We start from the raw sequence: 19,973 nt of genomic DNA, 5'->3' as shown, positions 1-19,973 counted from the left end.
CTTTAGTGATCTCTTTGTTATTTAGTAACGTATTGTTTAGCCTCCACGTGTTTGTGTATTTTATGGTTTTTTTCCCTGTAATTCATTTCTAATTTCACAGCATTGTGGTCAGAAAAGATTCTTGATATGATTTCAATTTTCTTAAATTTACTGAGGCTTGACTTGTGACCCAAGATGTGATCTATCCTGGAGAATGTTCTGTGCGCACTTGAGAAGAAAGTGTAATCTGCTGTTTTTGGATGGAATGTCCTATAAATATCAGTTAAATCTATCTGGTCTATTGTGTCATTTATAGCTCGTGTTTCCTTATTAATTTTCTGTCTGGATGATCTGTCCATTGGTGTGAGGTGTTATTACTATATAACAATAACACTAGTATTGTGTAACTGTCAATTTCCTCTTTTATGGCTGTTAGCAGTTGCCTTATGTATTAAGGGGCTCCTATGTTGGGTGCATAAATGTTTACAATTGTTATATCTTCTTCTTGGATTGATCACTTGATCATTTTTTAGTGTCCTTCCTTATCTCTTGCAACATTCTTTATTTTAAAGTCTATTTTATCTGATATCAGTATTGCTACTCCAGCTTTCTTCTGATGTCCATTTGCATCGAATATCTTTTTCCATCCCCTCACTTTCAGTCTGTATGTGTCCCTAGGTCTAAAGTGGGTCTCTTGTAGACGGCATATATATGGGTCTTGTTTTTGTATCCATTCAGCAAGCCTGTGTCTTTTGGTTGGAGCATTTAATCCATTCACATTTAAGGGAATTATCGATATGTATGTTCCTATTACCATTTTCTTAATTTTGGGGGGTTTGTTTTTGTAGGTCCTTTTCTTCTCTTGTGTTTCCACTTAGAGAAGTTCCTTTAGCATTTGCTGTAGAGCTGGTTTGGTGGTTCTGAATTCTCTTAGCTTTTGCTTGTCTATAAAGCTTTTGATTTCTCCATCGAATCTGAATGAGATCCTTGCTGGGTAGAGTAATCTTGATTGTAGGTTCTTCCCTTTCATCAGTTTAAGTATATCATGCCACTCCCTTCTGGCTTGTAGTGTTTCTGCTGAGAAATCAGCTGTTAACCTTATGGGAGTTCCCTTGTATGTTATTTGTCATTTTTCCCTTGCTGCTTTCAATAATTTTTCTTTGTCTTTAATTTTTGCCAATTTTATTACTATGTGTCTCGGCGTGTTTCTCCTTGGATTTATCCTGTATGGGACTCTCTGCACTTCCTGTACTTGAGTGGCTATTTCCTTTCCCATGTTAGGGAAGTTTTCAACTATCATCTCTTAAAATATTTTCCGGGGTCCTTTCTCTCTCTCTTCTCCTTCTGGGACCCCTATAATGCAAATGTTGTTGCATTTAATGTTGTCCCAGAGGTCTCTTAGGCTGTCTTCATTTCTTTTCATTCTTTTTTCTTTATTCTGTTCCATAGCAGTGAATTCCACCATTCTGTCTTCCAGGTCACATATCCGTTCTTCTGCTTCAGTTATTTTGCTATTGATTCCTTTTAGTGTAGTTTTCATTTCAGTTATTGTATTGTTCATCTCTGTTTGTTCTTTAATTCTTCTAGATCTTTGTTAAACATTTCTTGCATCTTCTCAATCTTTGCCTCCATTCTTTTTCCAAAGTCCTGGATCATCTTCACTATCATTATTCCGAATTCTTTTTCTGGAAGGTTGCCTATCTCCATTTCATTTAGTTGTTTTTCTGGGGTTTTATCTTGTTCCTTCATCTGGTACATAGCCCTCTGCCTTTTCATCTTGTCTATCTTTCTGTGAATGTGGTTTTTGTTCCACAGGCTGCAGGACTGTAGTTCTTCTTGCTTCTGCTGTCTGCCCTCTGGTGGATGAGGCTATCTAAGAGGCTTGTGGAAGTTTCCTGATGGGAGGGACTGGTGGAGGGTAGAGCTGGCTGTTGCCCTGGTGGGCAGAGCTCAGTAAAACTTTAATCCACTTGTCTGCTGATGGGTGGGGCTGGGTTCCCTCCCTGTTGGTTGTTTGGCCTGAGGCAACCCAATACTGGAGACTACCTGGGCTCTTTAGTGGGGCTAATGGCAGACTCTGGGCAGGCTCACACCAAGGAGTATTTCCCAGAACTTCTGCTGCCAGTGTCCTTGTCCCTTGGTGTGCCACAGCTGCCTCCCACCTCTGCAGGGACCCTCCAACACAAGCAGGTAGGTCTGGTTCAGTCTCCTATGGTGTCACTGCTTCTTCCCCTGGGTCCCAATGCACACACTACTTTGTGTGTGCCCTCCAAGAGTGGAGTCTCTGTTTCCCCCAGTCCTGCCGAAGTCCTACAATCAAATCCCGCTAGCCTTCCAAGTCTGATTCTCTAGGAATTCCTCCTCCCGTTGCCAGGCCCCCAGGTTGGGAAGCCTGACGTGTGGCTCAGAACCTTCACTCCAGTGGGTGGACTTCTGTGGTATAAGTGTTCTCCAGTCTGTGAGTCAACCACCCAGCAGTTATGGGGTTTGATTTTATCATGATAGTGCCCCTCCTGCCATCTCATTGCGGCTTCTCCTTTGTCTTTGCATGTGGGGTATCTTTTCTGATGAGTTCCAGTGTTTTCCTGTTGATGATTGTTCAGCAGTTAGCTGTGATTCCGGTATTCTCGAAAGAGGGAGTGAGAGCATGTCTGTCTACTCCGCCATCTTGAACCAATCTTCCCTAAGTCATTCTTATCTATTCATTTCAGCAAAGAACCTTTCCTTGGCCATATCTTATTTAATTAGTTTTACTGGACCTAAATAAACTGCACTTCGTCATATATGGTCCTTATTGTCCATTAGACAATAAGTTCAGTAAGATGAGCATCTTTGTTTTTCTTGCTCTCTTTGTGTCCACAGTGCTGGAACATATGGACAGTAAATATTTGTTGAATGAATGAATGGATGATTCAGACTCTTTATTACTCCGTTACTATTTCCTCTGTTTCAATTAGTGCAACCTGACCTGCTTGTAGTACAACCTAGTGGGAGTGATGAACCAAAAGCCTTTCAAGACCCATGCAGCCTTCTAACCCTGCAGAGCACTTGCTTGGCCATGGCTTCCATTAAGTAAGTTTCCACCTACTGCCAGATACTCAAGTACACTTCACTTTTCCTCCTTTCTCTAACTAGCCCTTGCTGCCAGCCTACCTTTAGTATTTGGTTTAAGAACACTGACTACACAGAGACTAATTACCATACAAGGACCACCTCCATATTTTGGATGTCCCTTACTTTAAACTGATCAGATGTGACAGATAAGAAATTGGTAGAGGGCAACGGAAATCATGCTAACGATTTTCATAAGCCTGCTGCCTTTGGCCCATCTCCCAACCACACAATTGGTAAACTCAAGGCATATTTTCCCAGTTTCATAAGGGAAAGCAGTAAGCACATTTTTCAAATTTTTAAAATTCTAGATCATGTGAAGCAAAGATCTTATTGTCAGTCATAAACATTTCCACTACTTCTGCTTACTGCAAAGACAAGCTGGTATGTAGACATGAGACACAGTAAGGAAGCAGTTCCCCTTTCTGCCAGAGAATAAATTTGAGACACTTCTCTGAAAATCAATAACTCTGCAATCTGGGCCTGCTATCCACCGCACAAGAGCAGTGTGATTATCTAATGATGCCAGTGGAAGTTTCTGAAAATCTAAGGTTAAAATTCTACATAAACACTAACATTACTTACTGGTTTTATAATTTTAAGAAAAAAAATTAAGCATTTTCTCCTTATATATCTTTCTCGTCTATCTTTAAAGGAAGCATTACATTTTGAAAATCTCCTGTCTTGGATTTTCTTTTTTTTTTTTTTTTTTTTTTTTTTGCGGTATATGGGCCTCTCACTGTTGTGGTCTCTCCCGTTGAGGAGCACAGGCTCCGGACGCACAGGCCCAGTGGCCACGGCTCACGGGCCCAGCTGCTCCGCGGCACGTGGGATCCTCTCGGACCGGGGCACAAACCTGTGTCCCCTGCATCGGCAGGCAGACTCCCAACCACTGCGCCACCAGGGAAGCCCCTGTCTTGGATTTTATAGACAGAGATACTCTAGGTAATAATCCTCAACCCTGGTTATTGTTTCAGAACTGTGAAATTTTAAAGAAAATGTTTAATTCATCTTAAATTCATCTCCCCTTTAGGGAGTCATTATCAACAAATGCCAACTGATGGGCAGGAAATCAGTTTTATTTCAACCAGCAGGTCCGTGACGCCAGGTTGTACATTCCACTCTCTGGATGGTTTGGCAACGCCAGCCTGAGCAGGGAGGTAAAGACAGGTGAAGCTGCATTGGAGCCAACAACCTCCTTCAGCGCCATTACAGACAGGATTTTATTCACTTCCCTCCAGGCGCTCTCCAACAATGTCACTGCCATCAGCCCCACCAGGGAAAGTGACGGTCGCAGCTTACCTTGCGGAGACTGACATCAGCCCCCAGTATCTTGTCCACAGTTGGCCTTGGCAGAGAGAGGTTGTGATGCAGGAATCCAGAGAAGGTTTCATTGTCTACCAGGAAGTCCTGAAACTTCAAGCCTGCTGGAGAAATAGCGTTTTATTTTCATTTCATACGTAACTCAAAAAATAAATAAATAAAAAGCACGACGGAGCAAACTATCATAATATTGACTGCCTTGTTGTAAACCGATTGATAACCACAGGCCTCTGGCTTAAGCACACAGAGAAACAAAAGTTCAGGGCGCTTCGCCTTAACAGCAGAGACAAGAAAAGACTGCTTTCTGAAGCCGTGGAATGCGGCACTGCTGTACATACACACACACACATACACACACACACACACACACAGCTTTTCTTTGCTTTTCAAAGAAAAAAATCAACCCACCTGAGATCTGTGACCCTGACCCCACAGCTCCCGTCTCCCCAGTGCCATCTCAGACAGCTAAACTCAGAGATATTTAAAGCCTTTATTCCCACAAGCCTCGGGGGCTGGTTTCCTCTTGATGCAGAGCAGTGGTTCTCAAACTTGAGCAGGCATTAGAATCACCTGCAGGACTTGTGAAAACAGACTGGTCCCCTACCCCCAGAGTTTCTGATTCATCGGCCTGGGATGAGGCTGGAGAATCTGCATTTCTAACAAGCCGCCAGGCGGTGCTGATGTGGCTGGTCTGGGGCCCACCCTTTGAGAACCAAGGAGGTAGAGCATTATGCACATCAAAGCGCTTTCACAGACTTGGTCTCATTTCAGTTCTAAACATGGCACACGTGATACAGACCTCCAACACCCAGGTCTGCCATCCTTTAAGAAAACACATATGCAGATATTTTAAAAAATCAACGCTACCAAATGATTGGATTGTTGCAGGGTGTCATACAGACTCTCTTTAAATAATTAGCCCTTCAGGTACATTTAGAAAAGGTTCCAATCCAGTGCAGTGAAGCAGAAAAAGCACTAGCCAGAAATCCAATTTTAGTCCCCAGAGTTGGAGGCTGTGCCTAGTGGCATCGCTTGGGTATTTCACATCTTTCTGAATTTCAGCTTCTTCATCCCAAAACATGAGGTTTCTGGTCAGATGCTCGGCAGGCCCTCCCCCTTACTGAAATGCTCTCATTTTCCCTGCCATATTTCATTTGAGTGTCCACTTCTCCTTCTGCCCCTCCCTCTTAATAACCCAACTTCTTTCAATAAAGAGAAAACCAGCTCATCATGACCTCATGACCAGGCAGACATCACTGAGAGACTAGCCCACAGGTCCAGGAACGATCCCACCTCTCGGGGGGCAAACCTAGCAAACCTAAATCACTTAACTGATGAGAAACAGATGTTTGACCTGAAAATGGGGCTGTGAGGTGAGGCTTAAAGAGGGCAGGAATTAATCCTGGGAGCTATGGGGGTGATGTGCAGAGATAAAGTAGAAGGAGGGCTCAGAATCCAACCAGACTTGCATCAGTGCTTCCTGATCCAGACATATTCTGCTAAAGCAAACTTTAATAATACAGAGTTATAGAAGGGATACACTAAGCATGATTCGCGTCTCTAGAGAAATGATTCTCTGGCTACACCTTATTTGACTAACTCCTAGTTATTCCTCAGGACACATTCAAGAAGCTGGTCCTGGCCCAGTCAGCACCCCTTGTGAGAAGAGGTGCTGGTCCTGGCCCAGCACCCCTTGTGAGAACAGGTGCTCCTGCAGGCTGTCACCTGCCTGGTTCTCCCTAACACGTATGATACTGCGTTCTCACCATCGTGTTCGCTTCTATAGCTGCCAAACCTCAGAGCATCTAAGATTCACTTAGGGACATGCTAAAATGCAGTTTCTTGGGCCCAATTCCCAGAGATTCTGAAACAGTGGCTCTAGAGTGGGGCCTAAGAATCTACATTTTAATAATCATCTCGTATTTCTAATACAGGGGGTCTGGGGACCATCCTTTTAGGAATGTTGTTTTATTTGCATATTCTGTCCACCAGACTATGCCTCTGGGACACAGACTGTGTCTTTTATCCTTGTATCAGGGTGTCCAGATCAAGCAAAGAATTACCGATCAGTGAATGATGGCTGGATAATAAATACTAGGAGATGGGATCAGGGCTGGGAAGATTCCGGAAGTAACTGAGCAACATCACAGGAGATTTCCTTTCAGCTCTACAGGTCCGAGAAGAGCCCAGAGGTATTAGGATGATCCCCAGGCTGCACCCCAACAGTAAGCAGGACTCCTAGTCACTAGAACTATATTCCCAGAGACGCAAAGTGACATCCTGAGTGTCCCAGTATCCCTAATGTAAACGGGAAGAAGGTAGGAAAGCTGGTGGCTTCAACTGAGGTCTGGCATGGAAAGCCTGACACTAACCACTGTGGAACAATGGGGGTCAGAAAACCTGGGCTCTGTATCCATTTATTTGCCAGATTATTTCACCTAGCTGTGTCTCCACTGCCTCACCTGTCAAGTGAGGGACGAAGAAAGCTCTCCGAGCTCCAGACAGAACAGAATATACACACGAGCTGAGCCTCAGTGACCAGGCGGGTCACACACCCCTCCTGAGAGTGAAAAGCCGGAACAGCACTCGACACTGGGCTGAGCCAAGTCCAGAAGAGCCTCCCCCTCCGGAGCAGGGCTGCTGAAGCGTGGGAGGCCGACCCCGCTGCACTTGCGATGGGTCTAGGTCACAAGCAACACTCTTGAGACCAGGGAGCATGCGCAGTGCACTTACAAGACGTTTCTGGTAAGTCAACTGGCTCTGCGGATGAGAACAGCTGGATGTGATCAAACTCCTACTGCCTCTCAGTGAATCCTCCGAATGAGAAAGAAGAACCGAGAGGCTGATTAAACAGTCAACAACCTCTGACAGTGCACATGCACGTGGTGGCGAGGCCGCCATGCGGCAAGGCAGCAGGGCGGGCCAAAGATCCCTGGCTACAGAGAACTTGAATTCCGGTCACATGGATACCACACACGTGGACGCAGGTTCACACACCACCACCAGCAAGCTGCAGCCAGTGTGCGCGCAGGAAAGCAGCGCCGTGGGGCGCACTGGTTCTCAACCTTGGCTCCCGGGAGACGCGATCAGAACTTCTGGGGCTGAGACCCAGGCATCAGAATTTTCTAACACTCCCCAGGGTGATTGCAGCCAAGTTTGGGAAACAATAGTGCAGTGAAAAGATCAGGGGTGTGGGACCAGAATAACCTAACTTGGATGCTGGACTCTGCTGTTTATGAACCGTGAGGCTCTTGAGAAGTTCATTTTGCCTTCCTGAGCCCAAGATTTCTTACCTAAGAGGTAAGGGTAACAGTACCCACTTTTTGAAGATATGAGGATTAGAGATATTTACGTGTAATGCAAGAATAGTAAGCAACAGGCTCATTGTAGGTGCTCAAAAAATGATGATAATTTTGTGATTATTGAGAAGGGTTTATTTCACTCACCTTTACTAGTGTACCACCATGAAGTGTAGAGAAAAGGTAAGGACACAGGCACTGCCCTCAAGGAACTTCCAAGGATGATAAGGGAGATGAAGAGGCAAATCAACAGAGAAAGCAGAAGGGATGAGAGAGCCAGAGGAAGGCAGCTCATGAAAGCATCTGACCCAGATGAGGCTTATTATCTGCAAGTGTTTCAAGGGGGTAGTCAGGCTGAACAGGCTGAAGCTGAATTGTGGAAAAGGACAGAGAGCCAGAAGTCTCCAGAGGCTGTGGCTGGTGAGGAGAGGGTAAGGAAGGCCTCCCGTGATGGCAGGGACCAGGATACCCTGTAGTCATAGTGCTGTGTACACCAGGTTCTCAATGTTTCTGAAAGAATAAATAAATGTACAAGCAGATAAAGGAGATTAGAGGAGATTCCTCAAAACCTAAGATTTGGGGAGTAGAATGGGAGAAGGAAGAGGACGAGGTATAGTATGAGGCCAGAGTTGGGTGGCTTCGTTCCTCTGGTCTCAGTTTTCTCCATTCTGTTGTTGGCAGGAAAATGAGTGGAGAGGCCAAGAATATCGAGAAAGCCTGATGTCTGAAATGGCCCTTCTCCTCTTGCCCTAGCTAACTCCTACCCTTCTTTATGACTTGGGCCATAAGTCATCTCCTCCAGGAAGCCTGCCCTGACGTTCCGCCCTCAAGCTGGGTCAGGTGGCCATCCTCTGTACCCTAACAGCCTCCTAAGTGTGCCTCCCCCAATCTGCAGTTGTCTGAGACCATATCTTTTTCCCCAGAAGAACAGAAGTGCCTGAGGGCCAGGACTTTGGAACTCGAAAGCACAGCAGTGTCTGGCACAGAGAAGGCACCCTGGCAATGGTGGATGATGGAGGAATGGATGAACACAAATGAGTGAATCAAGTAATGAACTGAGGTGATTGCTGCAGATAGGGAAGGGTGAAACAGGACCTGAGTGTGAAACAAACCAGGTCAAGATAGCGTTAGAGTTTCTCTAAGCCCCCTCAGCTGCGTCGGCCCAGGTCAGGAAGACAGTCAGGTGAGTGGGAGCTGGAAGCAGAGTGTTGGAAGTGTCAATAACAGGATAAATGGGGATGACAGCAGCATCTACGTCACTGCACTGAGCTGGGGGTTAAATGAGAAAATGCACCTGAAGTCCCAGCATAATGCCTGAAACCAAGAAAAGCTCTCAATAAGGACGGCTAATACCATCATCACTTTCAGGAAAGACACCTCATTAGCTTCATTGCTAGTTTGATCCTAAAGCATATGCTTTCAGAATAGATAAGAACACAGAAGTGACTTTGCCAACTAAGTCAATACTGAATTTATGATCTAAGGTATATGCACGTGTGTGTGTGTATGTGTGTGTTATGTATTTGCCTGGCTGAGCTCCTGAGTCAGACAGAACTACTGAATTCTTTCTGCTGACACTGTCTATAAGGTGAAGAAAAGGTTGAAGCTAACCAATTTGCCTATTCAAAGCTTTAGAGAAGAATAAATAAATCTAGCATTTTGCAGAGAATCAATGGAAATGATCGCCTCTAGAGGATCACTGCAAGGAGGGACATAGATGGAAGATGACCAGTAAGAAAAACCAGTCATTGGAAACAAGACAGAGAACACAATGGAAGAGACAGTCACTTGGCCATACAACTTTGCCCACGTGAGCTGACATGACCTTGATTTTCTTATCTGTAATGTGTAAGTTGTAGAAGATGATCTCAGAGGTCTTCTTACAGTTGGTACTGAAAGGTACACTTGGGGTAAAACTAAATCAGCACTGGACATGGCATCAGAAAATGTGAATTCAGGTCCCAGTTCAGCTGTTTCCTAACTGTGTAATCGTGAACCTCACTTTTCTGAATCTCTCTGGGCCTCAGTTTCCTTAGATGTAAGAAGGGTTAATAATATTCACAGCTTGTTGTGAACACCAAGATCAAGAAAGTGAAAGTACTCTTCTGGAGGGAAAGGGCCTCAAGAGTTTACAAGGGTAACTGAGAGGATATAAATGCTGTCACAGAATATGGTCATCAGGGAGCTGGACAGGTCACTAAACTAAACATGAGTCCTTGCTGCCTGCAGAGAAGACCAAAAGTCCCCATCCAGCAAAAGGCGCCTAGAGTTTTCCTGCTGCCTTCCTGCTGCCGTGTCTCTGATATGGACCAAAATACTGGAGGAGCCAGTGGCGGCCTGTCCTTTTCCAGAGAGCTTTGCTTTGGGTGCAGGGAGGTAGGGCAAAGAAAAGGAGAAAAAAAAACCAAAACAATTCAGGAGCTTGGAGTCCAAAGAACAAAACAAGTGAAGTGTGTGTTTGTGGGCTGAGGACAAACAGGACAGAATCCTCAGTTCCTTGCCAGTCCTCTGGGCCAGGCAGGCCAAGGAAATGCTTCCACGGCAGGAGAGAGAGGGGTGTGGAGGGGAGGGGCACTGCACCGTGGGGCGTGGGGGGGATACCTTCACGGCCACGTAGTGTTCCTTCTGCTTCTTCGCAGCCTGCCTGCGTGCCGCGGAGAAGGAGGGGAGCAGGGAAGAGGGAGGGCAGCGGCCCCGGAAGGCGGAGGAGGGAAGCCCTCAGCAGAGCTGGCGGCGGGGTTACTCCCGGTCAGTGCCCTCCAGTCCCCAGCTCCGGTTTCAAGATCGCTGTAGTCTCTTTTGTTCAACATGAAAAGAAACCACAGGATCAGCTGCTTGAGAAGTGGGTGGAGGAGGCAAATGAAAAAAAAAAAAAAAGAAGTCGAGAAAGAGATCACATCAGCTTCCCAGGCCCAAATACTCTTCTTAAAAGGACCCCAGGAGGGTCTCCCAGCCCTGACCCTGTCAATGGCCTGGAGGGGCCACGGCCAGATTCTCACTCCTGGCTTGACTCAGCCTACGCCAGGCCTTCTAAACAGGACTGCGAAACATTTCTCTGCCAGAAAAGGACTGGGAACAAACATACTCAGGTGTCTTCTGGGGTATTTTTTGTTGTTTTGGTTTGTTTTCCTGATGCTAGGGCTCTACTTTCTTCTTCAGGGATAGCTCCCACCTGCTTCACTGAGACGGCTGGACCCTCCCCGTGAAAACCAGGGCTTCTCTGGGAAGTTCAGGGCTCTGGAGAGGGGGGTAAGGCAGGATAACCTGGCTGCTTCCTGGGGTGACTCCTTAGGGCTCATGAGAGGAGGCCGAGAGCCTGGGGTACACACAGCCTCAGGACCTCCCCGCTGGTCATCTGGGCCCAGGGTTCCCTACCCAGGAGAAGTGTCCTTCTCTACAGTGAGGGCTTGCTGACGGACACCAAGACACCCCTGAAAGATCCCAGGTTCTGGAGTCTGGCTAACCTGGTTCATTTCTCAGTTCCAGAATTTTCCAGTTATGTGGCCTTGGAGAAGTCACTTAGACTCTCTGAACCTGCATTTTTCTATAAATGGAGATCGGCCATACTAGGGGGTGGGTTAAGTAAACACTAACGACACTGAGTGAATACTGACTCACACACACTGCAAGAGAAAATACAAGCTGAAAAATTAAACAAGTTCAAAACAAATGTTGATAAAGTCTTGGATGACACTTATGTGAAGGGTTCCACAGAGAAACCAGAATATTTAGGGTCACGCTTCCTGAACCCTTTGTGGCAAGTCCCGGGAAAGCCAGAGTCTTCTCCTGAGACCAATGGGAGTATCACAACTTCAGCAACCACATATTCCTTATTCTACATAGAATGGAACTTGCATAAGTTCAACAAACTTCTAAATGGCTACTGAACCCAAAACACTAGAGCTATGGTTCCAAGTAGCAATATTTCTTGGCGCTCCTTGAAGGCAGGAGCCTGTAATAAAAGAGATGCTGTATAAAGACAGGATCCCTGCCCTTGCCTTCCAAGAGAAGGTGGACAGAGGGTCAGGTGAGCAGAGCCGTGAGCCTCCAGCCCACTCTGCCACTCCAGAATCAGTCAACCTTGAAATCGGGAGATGGGAAGAGACACGACACATCTTTCCCAGATCCATCTGCTAAGGCAACAGCATACCTGTGTCTTACTGAGAAGTGGGCAAGGTGGGAGAGGTGGTCAGGAGCCCCTGGAATGAGGACTAACATCAGCTGATAAGAAGCTGAATGGTAACCAGGCCCCCAAAGAGCCAGTGGAGTCCGTGGCCCCAGAGGGTGAGGTGACCTGTTCACACTGGCCAGGAGCTCTGCTAATGCAATGCAGGTGGTGGACACAGTCGGGCTGGCTTGGGAAGCCCAGATGGAAAAGAAAGATAACACTGGGGAGGTAGCATTGGCAGAGGCTCCTAACACAACTAGTTAGGGATTAGAATCAGCATGCAGGGCCCTGAGAAGCCCAGGAACATGGGAAAGGAAGGGAAGATGAATTTATCAATTAGGGGCTGAGAAGGGGTTCTTTCCAGGGTTGTAAAGGAAGAATTGTTAATATATATGGTATAAATTACTTAGTTTTTCTTACTTTTAAAATTAATAAAACGTATATTAAGAGACATGGTAGTGCTTTGTCAGCAGAGGAAGGGGATTAACATGTACCGAGCATCAGATACATTAGATGTATTATTTTCTTTCTTTCTTTCTTTCTTAATACACAGCCATTGTACTTTATTTGGCCGTGCCGTGCGGCATGTAGGATCTTAGTTGCGTGACCAGGGATCAAACCCATGACCCCTGCATTGGTTGCCCGGAGTCTTAACCACTGGACTGCCAGGGAAGTCCCTGTATTATTGTCTACAATCCTTAAAACAAGCTTATGAGAAAGGTATTATTTTTCCCATTTTTCAGATGAGGAAACAGACCCAGAGATGTTAATATCCTGCTCAAGGTCACAGAGCAAGCAAGTGGTAAATCTGAACCCAATGAGCTCTGGCTTACAAAGTTTTGGCTCTTTTCGCTCTATAGGAATTAAATGAATCATTTTATTCTTTTAAAATGCTTCATAATGATTTTGGCATCAAAAGCTGGTGACTCCACACATGCGTCCTGGTACTGGAATAAGGCAAAGTGGCAGCATGGGATGGTGCAAAGATGCTGAGCCTTGAGGTCAGACAGACCCTGATTAAATTCACAGCCTTACTCTGTGACCTTGGGCAAAAGATGTAACCCTGTGAGCCTCAGTTTCCTCATCAATAAAATGGGGATGATAACACCAAGTTGGTGCTGTCGTAAGACTTGAAAGTCACAACATATTTAAATGTAAAACGGCATCATAACCTGGTACAGCTTAGTCTGTTGGACAAAGTGTCACTCTAAGATTGCCTTTCTGTGCCTCAATGCAACAGTGATGAGAGGGCTAGAAATGCGAAGATTTTAAGGAGAAACAAACTGGACTTCCAAACTGCTCTTTGCCACCCACAAGGTAAATAAATCTCATACTGGAAAAGCAAGAGACATGAAACACTGCTGTTGAGGTTAACAACCCAAACTCTTTAAAGGCAGCCTGACATTATGTGGCACATGCCTTCCTGGAATCAAGTACAACTGTGTTTTCTATTCTTGTCTGGGTAAAGCTGACCTTTGATTTGCTTTAGTTCAAGCAATACTTCAACACAGCAGGGCAGCACTGAATCCCCCTGATGGCAGACCAAGCTGGGGCCAAGCCCTACCCTGGATGGAAACCAACAGCCTAGGCTCTGAGACGCTGCCTGGTTTTGACAGGTCTGGGAAACTTTCAAACTATGAAACTCTAAGGCTTCAAATTAGAACTTTTGATAAGTGCATACGGATGTGAATTGCAATCATCCAAAGATTTCAAGGAATTTCCAGTTTGGTGACATAAGGTTGACACATAGGTCAACTGGTCGCCCAAGATGACCCCCGGGGGCCCCACAAGGACAGAAAACAAAGTTCGAGGCTGCAGCCTCAATTTCAGCAGCGGCCCAAATGGAAGGAAGGGGTTTAGGCAGGGAAGAAGTGGCTGTGAGTCACAGGATGTTCTTTGTACACGGGCTTTGGGGAACGTTCCACCCATGTCTGTCACCACGAAGCCGGGACGTGGAGGAAGCCTGGCATTTCCCTCAGAAGCCCTCTTGTCTCTGCTCTGATCCCAGTCCATCCATGCCCAGTATCTTGTGACCTGGGAACTTTTCTGGCTAGCCTGGGCTGCTCTCTCGAGGCTGTAATAACATACTAGCAGAGTATGGAAGTCTGAAGTTCTAGTCCTATTCCTCCCCTTTGCCAGCTGTGCTTCCTTAGGCAAGTTACTTAACCTCTCTGAACTTCAGCTCCTTCGTGTGCACAAAAAGGAACAAAATTCCCTACCTCACATGATGGTCCTGCAATGAAGTAAAGTCTAAGCCTGGTGTTCCTGATGTGCCAGATACTGTACTAAATGCTTTGTGCTTATCTCATGATTCCCCACAACAGCCCTAAGAGAGGACTGTTATCCCCATTTTGAGGAAACTGACACACAAAGATGCTCCAGAATTATCTAAGGTCACACAGCCGGTAAGCAGCAGAGCCAAGATCTGAACCAAGGCAGTCTGGCTGCCAGGTATGCTGAGTCTCTTAATACTAAACTGTACTGCCCCAGTGGATGTTTACAAGATGCTAACTTTACAACCCTTTCCCTCAACTCCCTGCCACAGCCAGTCTCCAAAGCCTGCCCTGCCCTGAGGGGATCAGGTCTTTCTGACTTTGAAAGATCAAAGCAGAATCAAAGGTCCATGCAGTGAGTTCTCAGTATTACCAGTAAACGCAACAGCCAGAAAGTTATGATCCATTTCCCTAAGTAAAGTCCAGCATAACCCTTGGGACTTATTTCATAAAAGTCTTGGTCAGAGCCACATCAAAGAGGTCAAACGAGCCAGATCTGTACCATGAATATATAGAAAATGACAGCCATTCCACTGACACGCAAAAATGTCACAGGGATGGAAAAACTCAAGACCCAAGTCAGGGTGTCAGGATGCAGGCAGCGCTGCCCCAGATCTCTCCTCCAGTCCTTCCCCTTCCAACCCGTGACCTCAGCGATGTGGGATGTCTTCAACCGCTACACGTGATACAAACTCGAGAGGGGCCTGGGCCCATGATGCCACCTAGAGATGAAGGAGAGCTGTAGTCTGGATTCCAGGATTTGGGGAAGGAGCAAGGCACTGGGGCAGAGAGGATGTTTGAGCTGAAATGTCCAGCAGAAAGCAGGCTAATGAGCCCATTAGGTATCGCTAAACAACACGTTTAAGTAGCTCTACAGGAAATAAACAGTAAGAAAGCAAAGGGATACCTCCTTCCCTAGCCCAGTCCTGATCTGAGCAGCACCGGCCCTACTGGGAAGGCCTTAGCTCTGGCCAGCCTGCTGGTCACCCCACTGGAAAATGCCAGATTCCCCAAACAGGATGCAGTGGGCTGCAGTGGTGAGCAAACCTGGAGGCCCGGGTGGAAGAGGAGGCCAAGCAAGTAGGCAGTCCTTCCTGTGTCCCCAAGCCTCTGGCAGGGGCAGTTGCAGCTGTGTGAGGCCTGAGGCTGACACAGTTTGGAGGACTCTCTTTAAGAAAAAGAATACTTTTTTTTAACATCCTACTTTGGCAATTTTTTGATTGCTGAGATCCCTACCAGCGCCTTGGAAGGGGGCTATGAAAGTGAAACTTCTTTAGCTTCTCAGTAAATCCACTTCAAGCCTCTGGGTTCACGGCAGCCCTTCCAGTAAAGTTCTGGAAGGTAAACCTTGTAGACGAAAGAAAGCCAAGGCTGTGCTTAAGAACTTTTGTCATTATTAGTAATTGAGACCCCTGGTGACTTGGGTTCACACAGTGGATCAACTTGAAAATGACATGTGCTGGGATTTTATACTTTTCAAGGTGCTTTCATTTGGCCCTCAGAATACACTGTGAAGGAGAAAGGGCAGGTATTATCTCTAACCTTCATTCCACAAAGATTCACTGGTTGCTTACCATGTGCCTGATTGTACTGCTATCATGCTGATGCTTGTGACAGGGCCACAAGCAAGGCCCAGCCCTGCCCTCCAGGAGCTACAGGCAGGGGACGGCCCACATCGCCAGTCAGTCTCAGGTGATCCCTCGCCCAAGTACCAACCAAGTTTCCAAGACGAAACATGTTCAGGTTGTTTTGCCAAAGTCCCAATTTCGAGGCAAGGAAAGCTGAGGCCCAGAGAGGATGAACAAATTGGCAAAGCCAAAAGGCCGCCAGGAGCAGATGGGGAGGTAAACTCACTCAGATTAATTGCGTGTCAACTACGTGCTGTGACCTCGCTATCAGTCATCTACAATGTCATCTGATTTAATGCTCAACAACCCGCAGAGCAGCTAATCTCCACTTTTCAGGTAAACTGAGGGTCAGAAAGAATCAAAACATGCCCAAGGTTCACACTTAATGAGGAACAGAGCCTGAACTTGTTCTCCAAAGGAATCTTCTTGTGAGGGGGGAGCAAAGTCAGCAAAGACCTATTTCACCATCTTGGTGACATCACCCCCCCAAAACAAATCTTAATACAAAGCCCCAAACGCTTTCTCTTACAGCAGCATTTTCCAATCTTCCAGCACTTTTCGGTACGCGGGCCTCTCACTGTTGTGGCCTCTCCCGTTGCGGAGCACAGGCTCCGGACGCGCAGGCTCAGCGGCCATGGCTCGTGGGCCCAGCTGCTCCGCAGCATGTGGGATCTTCCTGGGCCGGGGCACGAACCCATGTCCCCTGCCTCAGCAGGCGGACTCTCAATCCCTGCACCACCAGGGAAGCCCTCTTCCAGCATTTACAAAATACTCTCACAAGTTTCACCACATCCACATAAAACGATGCCTTCTTTAAATTAACTTCAAGTAATTTTTTCCTATTTAACAGCCTCCTAAGCAATAATACCCATGAAATTGCAATTTGAGATGGGTTAAAATGAAAAGTTTTCATCTGTGTACTGATCAAAATCATCTCAGATACCACACAAGACTCACTCAGAGAAACACTCCTTCTTGCCAGACTGCATCTCACAGAGGCAGAATCTAGACCTGTCACTTTTTCTGGAGTTTTTGAGAATTTGTGCAACTTTTTGTACACTTCCATTGGACTGTAGTCATGACAGGGACTCATGAAGAAGCAACGCTCCTCACCTGGACTCCCAAACATTAATTTAACCCCTACTCAACTGGGTGGTTGTCGGTTTAGGAAGAAGATAATAAAATGTCCAAAAAGTTCCAGTGATGAGAAAACTGAGTGAGGGGCCCCTCTGTAAAGCTTCCTACATGCATTTCTTATGAGGATGGTTTCAAGGATAATTAGACTTGTCTATGACTTAACTCTTAAAACTGGTGGTCTTCCCAGTTGGGAGATTAATAGAACAGCACAAGAGACCTCTGTAGAAAGAGCACTGCACAGGACAGCAGAGGTTTAGCTGTGTTCAGTTCCCAGAATATCCCTCTGGTGGCTGTGCACACTTGGGAAAGTCCCTCCCCGCTGCTGGATCAGAGTCTTTTCTAGAACAGAAGTTCCGTATGGACAGAGGCCATATTTGTTTTGTACACCTCTGTGTCCCAGCACCTAGAACAGTGGTTGGGACATATTACATGTTCAATAAATACTGGCTGAACGTTTGAATCAATGAACCCATTTGTCTATAAATGAACTAACTGGCCTCTAAGGTCTCATCCAATAAGTGGAAATAAAACAATGCCCTAGGCCAGAAAACCATGGGACTAGAAAAGAGTATTTGAGCAGACACTCCCCTATCCACAGATTATCAGTGGATAGGCCAATGGATTTAGCAGGTGAAGTGGAAGGAAAAAACAAGGTGAGTCCTCTAACCAGATCACAGGAGCCCGGTAGCCCAGCACAGATGACAACATGGGTTGGTAGGTCTATAAGAGCCTGAATGGCACTGTCCAAAGGGGCTGTCAGTCTCCAGCCTTGGACTGATCCAAGCCTCCAGCCCTGGTCCCACAGTCACCAATGACTTGGATGAGAACAAAGAGAGCTATTTATCAAATTCCTACATGACAGGCAACATGCAGCAGCAGCAAATAGAACATATGGCAAAACCAAAATCTAAAACGGTTTGGGTAGGAGGAGATGACACAGGGAATCTAAAAATGTAAACTAGAAAAGAGATAGATATTCTCCCTTTAGGTTCAAGAAGCCAACAGCACAATTCAGAAACGGAGAACAAGTGACTTGCAATACTGAATGTTTAAAAGGCTCTGTGGTTTGGGTTGACTGCGCATGGAATATGAGTCAGCAGTGTGACGTGGATGCCAAGAAGCTCACTGCATTAACAGAAATATGGTGCTCAGAGCAGAGGAGACAAAGCTCTTTCTACTCTGTGTTGGAAGACTGCTGTAATTTCTGATAAACTTCAACAAAGACGCAGACACACTGAAACACAACCTACCAGAGAAGAGGCAGAAACTGGGGGTGGGGGTGGGGTGACATTCCAGAAGAGGAATGGAGGCCAATTTAGCCTAGAAAAAACAAATGATTTCAGGAAGAGAGGGGGGGGGAGAAAAAGAGCTGTCTTTTAACACTTCAAGAGAAATAGATTAGCCTCTTTCTCTGGGAGATAAGCAGACCAGTGAATAGATTCTGATAATTAGAATACCAGTATTCTAATATTGGGTATCCTGCCAATACCTGAAATGAGCTGCGGTGGGAGAGGCAGGCTCCCTCCTCAGCTAGGTAGAGAAGGTTGATGAGGGCAGGACTCTGAACCAAGGAACCTTCCCATCCACAGAGTGACAGTGCAAGAGAGCTGAGCCCATCACGCTGTAAGTAGGGGTGTCAGGGCAGAGAAACAGAGGTCTCCAAGTCAGGATCTACACCAACATACCCCAGCCTCAGATGCTCTCTGAAATCTAGAGTGCTATTCAAATTCAGCAAAAAGTTACTGATTTCACCTCGGAAGAAGCACCATTTCTGCTGCACTTTCCTCTGGACTGAGGCCGGGCTCAGTGCTGCAAGACAGGCAAAGAAAGGTGGAAGCACTTAAGAAGTAGCTGCAGGGCAGGTAAGAGACCATACTGGGTGAATGGAGAGATAAGCCTTGATGGGAGACAATCATACTCAGAGATCTCTCTTCAGAGCTGTGCAGAGAAAGTTGTTGAAATGCAGGTTTGGTTTCTCTTCTCTACCCTGACTCATGTCTCTAGTTGCTCTGCGTCTAAGGAAGCACCCACTGAGATCTGAAACAACACCCGCCCCCATCCATAGTCTGTTTCTCTGGCCGTGCAGTGCAGAGGCAGAAGAGCAAGGCCAGGTTCTCAGAAATGCATCACTGACACACAGGAGTAATATTGGCTCCCATTTATTGAACACCTACTATGTGCCAGAAACTGTGTTAGGGTTTACATTTCACATTGCAGGTTACTCATTATTTACAGCTGAAGAAATTAAGGCTCAGAGCGGTTAAATGGCTTGGCCGAGATGGCACCACTCCAAAATAGTCATAGCTCATGTTCACTAAGTGCCTCCTACGTGCCAGATGTGGTCTTTCGGCAATTAAATGGTTCATCTCCTTTACTCCTCAGAACAATCCTATGAGCTAGGTTCTCCTATTGTCTCCATTTTACAGATGAGAAGAGTGGCCCCAAAGGGGTCTAAAGGACTTATTCACAAAGTCACCAAGCTACAAAGTAATACATCGTAGCACTCTTTCCTCTTGGTCACACTGTCTCTGCAGTGGAAGAAATAACCGTGACTCTGTCTCTGGTCCACCAGGCAGGGGGCCCCCAGTGGATAAGGAAGGACTAATGCTTTGATTGCTGATTGCTACCCCTCTGTGTCCTGTGCTGAGACAGACAGGTGTGCAGGATGGGGGCCTATAGGGCAAGAAAACAGCATCCGGCCTGACTGTGCATCCAGGAGTGGTCCAGCTGGGAGCTCCTCGAAGCTGACCCAGGAGCCCAAGCACAGTCACACCTGTCTCTGATGTGAAATGACACCTCCCCCACACCACCCCACACTGCTTGGCCTCCCTTTGTTGGCAGACCCCACCCTGCTCACTGCCTCTTTTCCTGCCCAGGGAAAGCACAGTCTGGCTTCCCAAGAGAAAGCTCCAATCCAAGCCTGGTTTAAACTCCAGCACTTTACACCATTTCTTCTTTCGCCAAGAGGATGGCGAGTCCTCTTGGGAGTCCTCTCAGCAAACGCTGGCCCACCCCATTCCTCCCATTCCTCCCAAACACCAAACCAAGAAAAAAA

The 19,973-nt window shown here is 46.4% G+C and overlaps 1 protein-coding gene across 6 annotated transcripts in view; it reads right to left on the bottom strand.

Moving 5' to 3' along the window:
* ABCA1 (ATP binding cassette subfamily A member 1) overlaps positions 1-19,973 on the bottom strand; it is a 182,231-nt gene that overhangs the window by 77,988 nt on the left and 84,270 nt on the right. For 4 of the 6 annotated variants that reach the window (XM_027105324.1, XM_027105327.1, XM_027105323.1 and 1 more), the window contains one exon: positions 4,393-4,517. In XM_027105324.1, coding sequence (XP_026961125.1) covers positions 4,393-4,517 — 125 coding nt within the window. Of the gene's footprint in view, positions 1-4,392; positions 4,518-10,313; positions 10,459-19,973 lie in introns of those variants that run through there. The other 2 variants (XM_027105328.1, XM_027105326.1) reach the window with 2 other exon arrangements.

Source organism: Aethalodelphis obliquidens, unplaced genomic scaffold (genome assembly GCF_003676395.1).
Source record: "Aethalodelphis obliquidens isolate GAN/ISIS:26980383/991018 unplaced genomic scaffold, ASM367639v1 scaffold7, whole genome shotgun sequence".
Lineage (NCBI taxonomy): Eukaryota > Metazoa > Chordata > Mammalia > Artiodactyla > Delphinidae > Aethalodelphis > Aethalodelphis obliquidens.
This window is presented reverse-complemented; position numbering and strand designations above follow the sequence as displayed.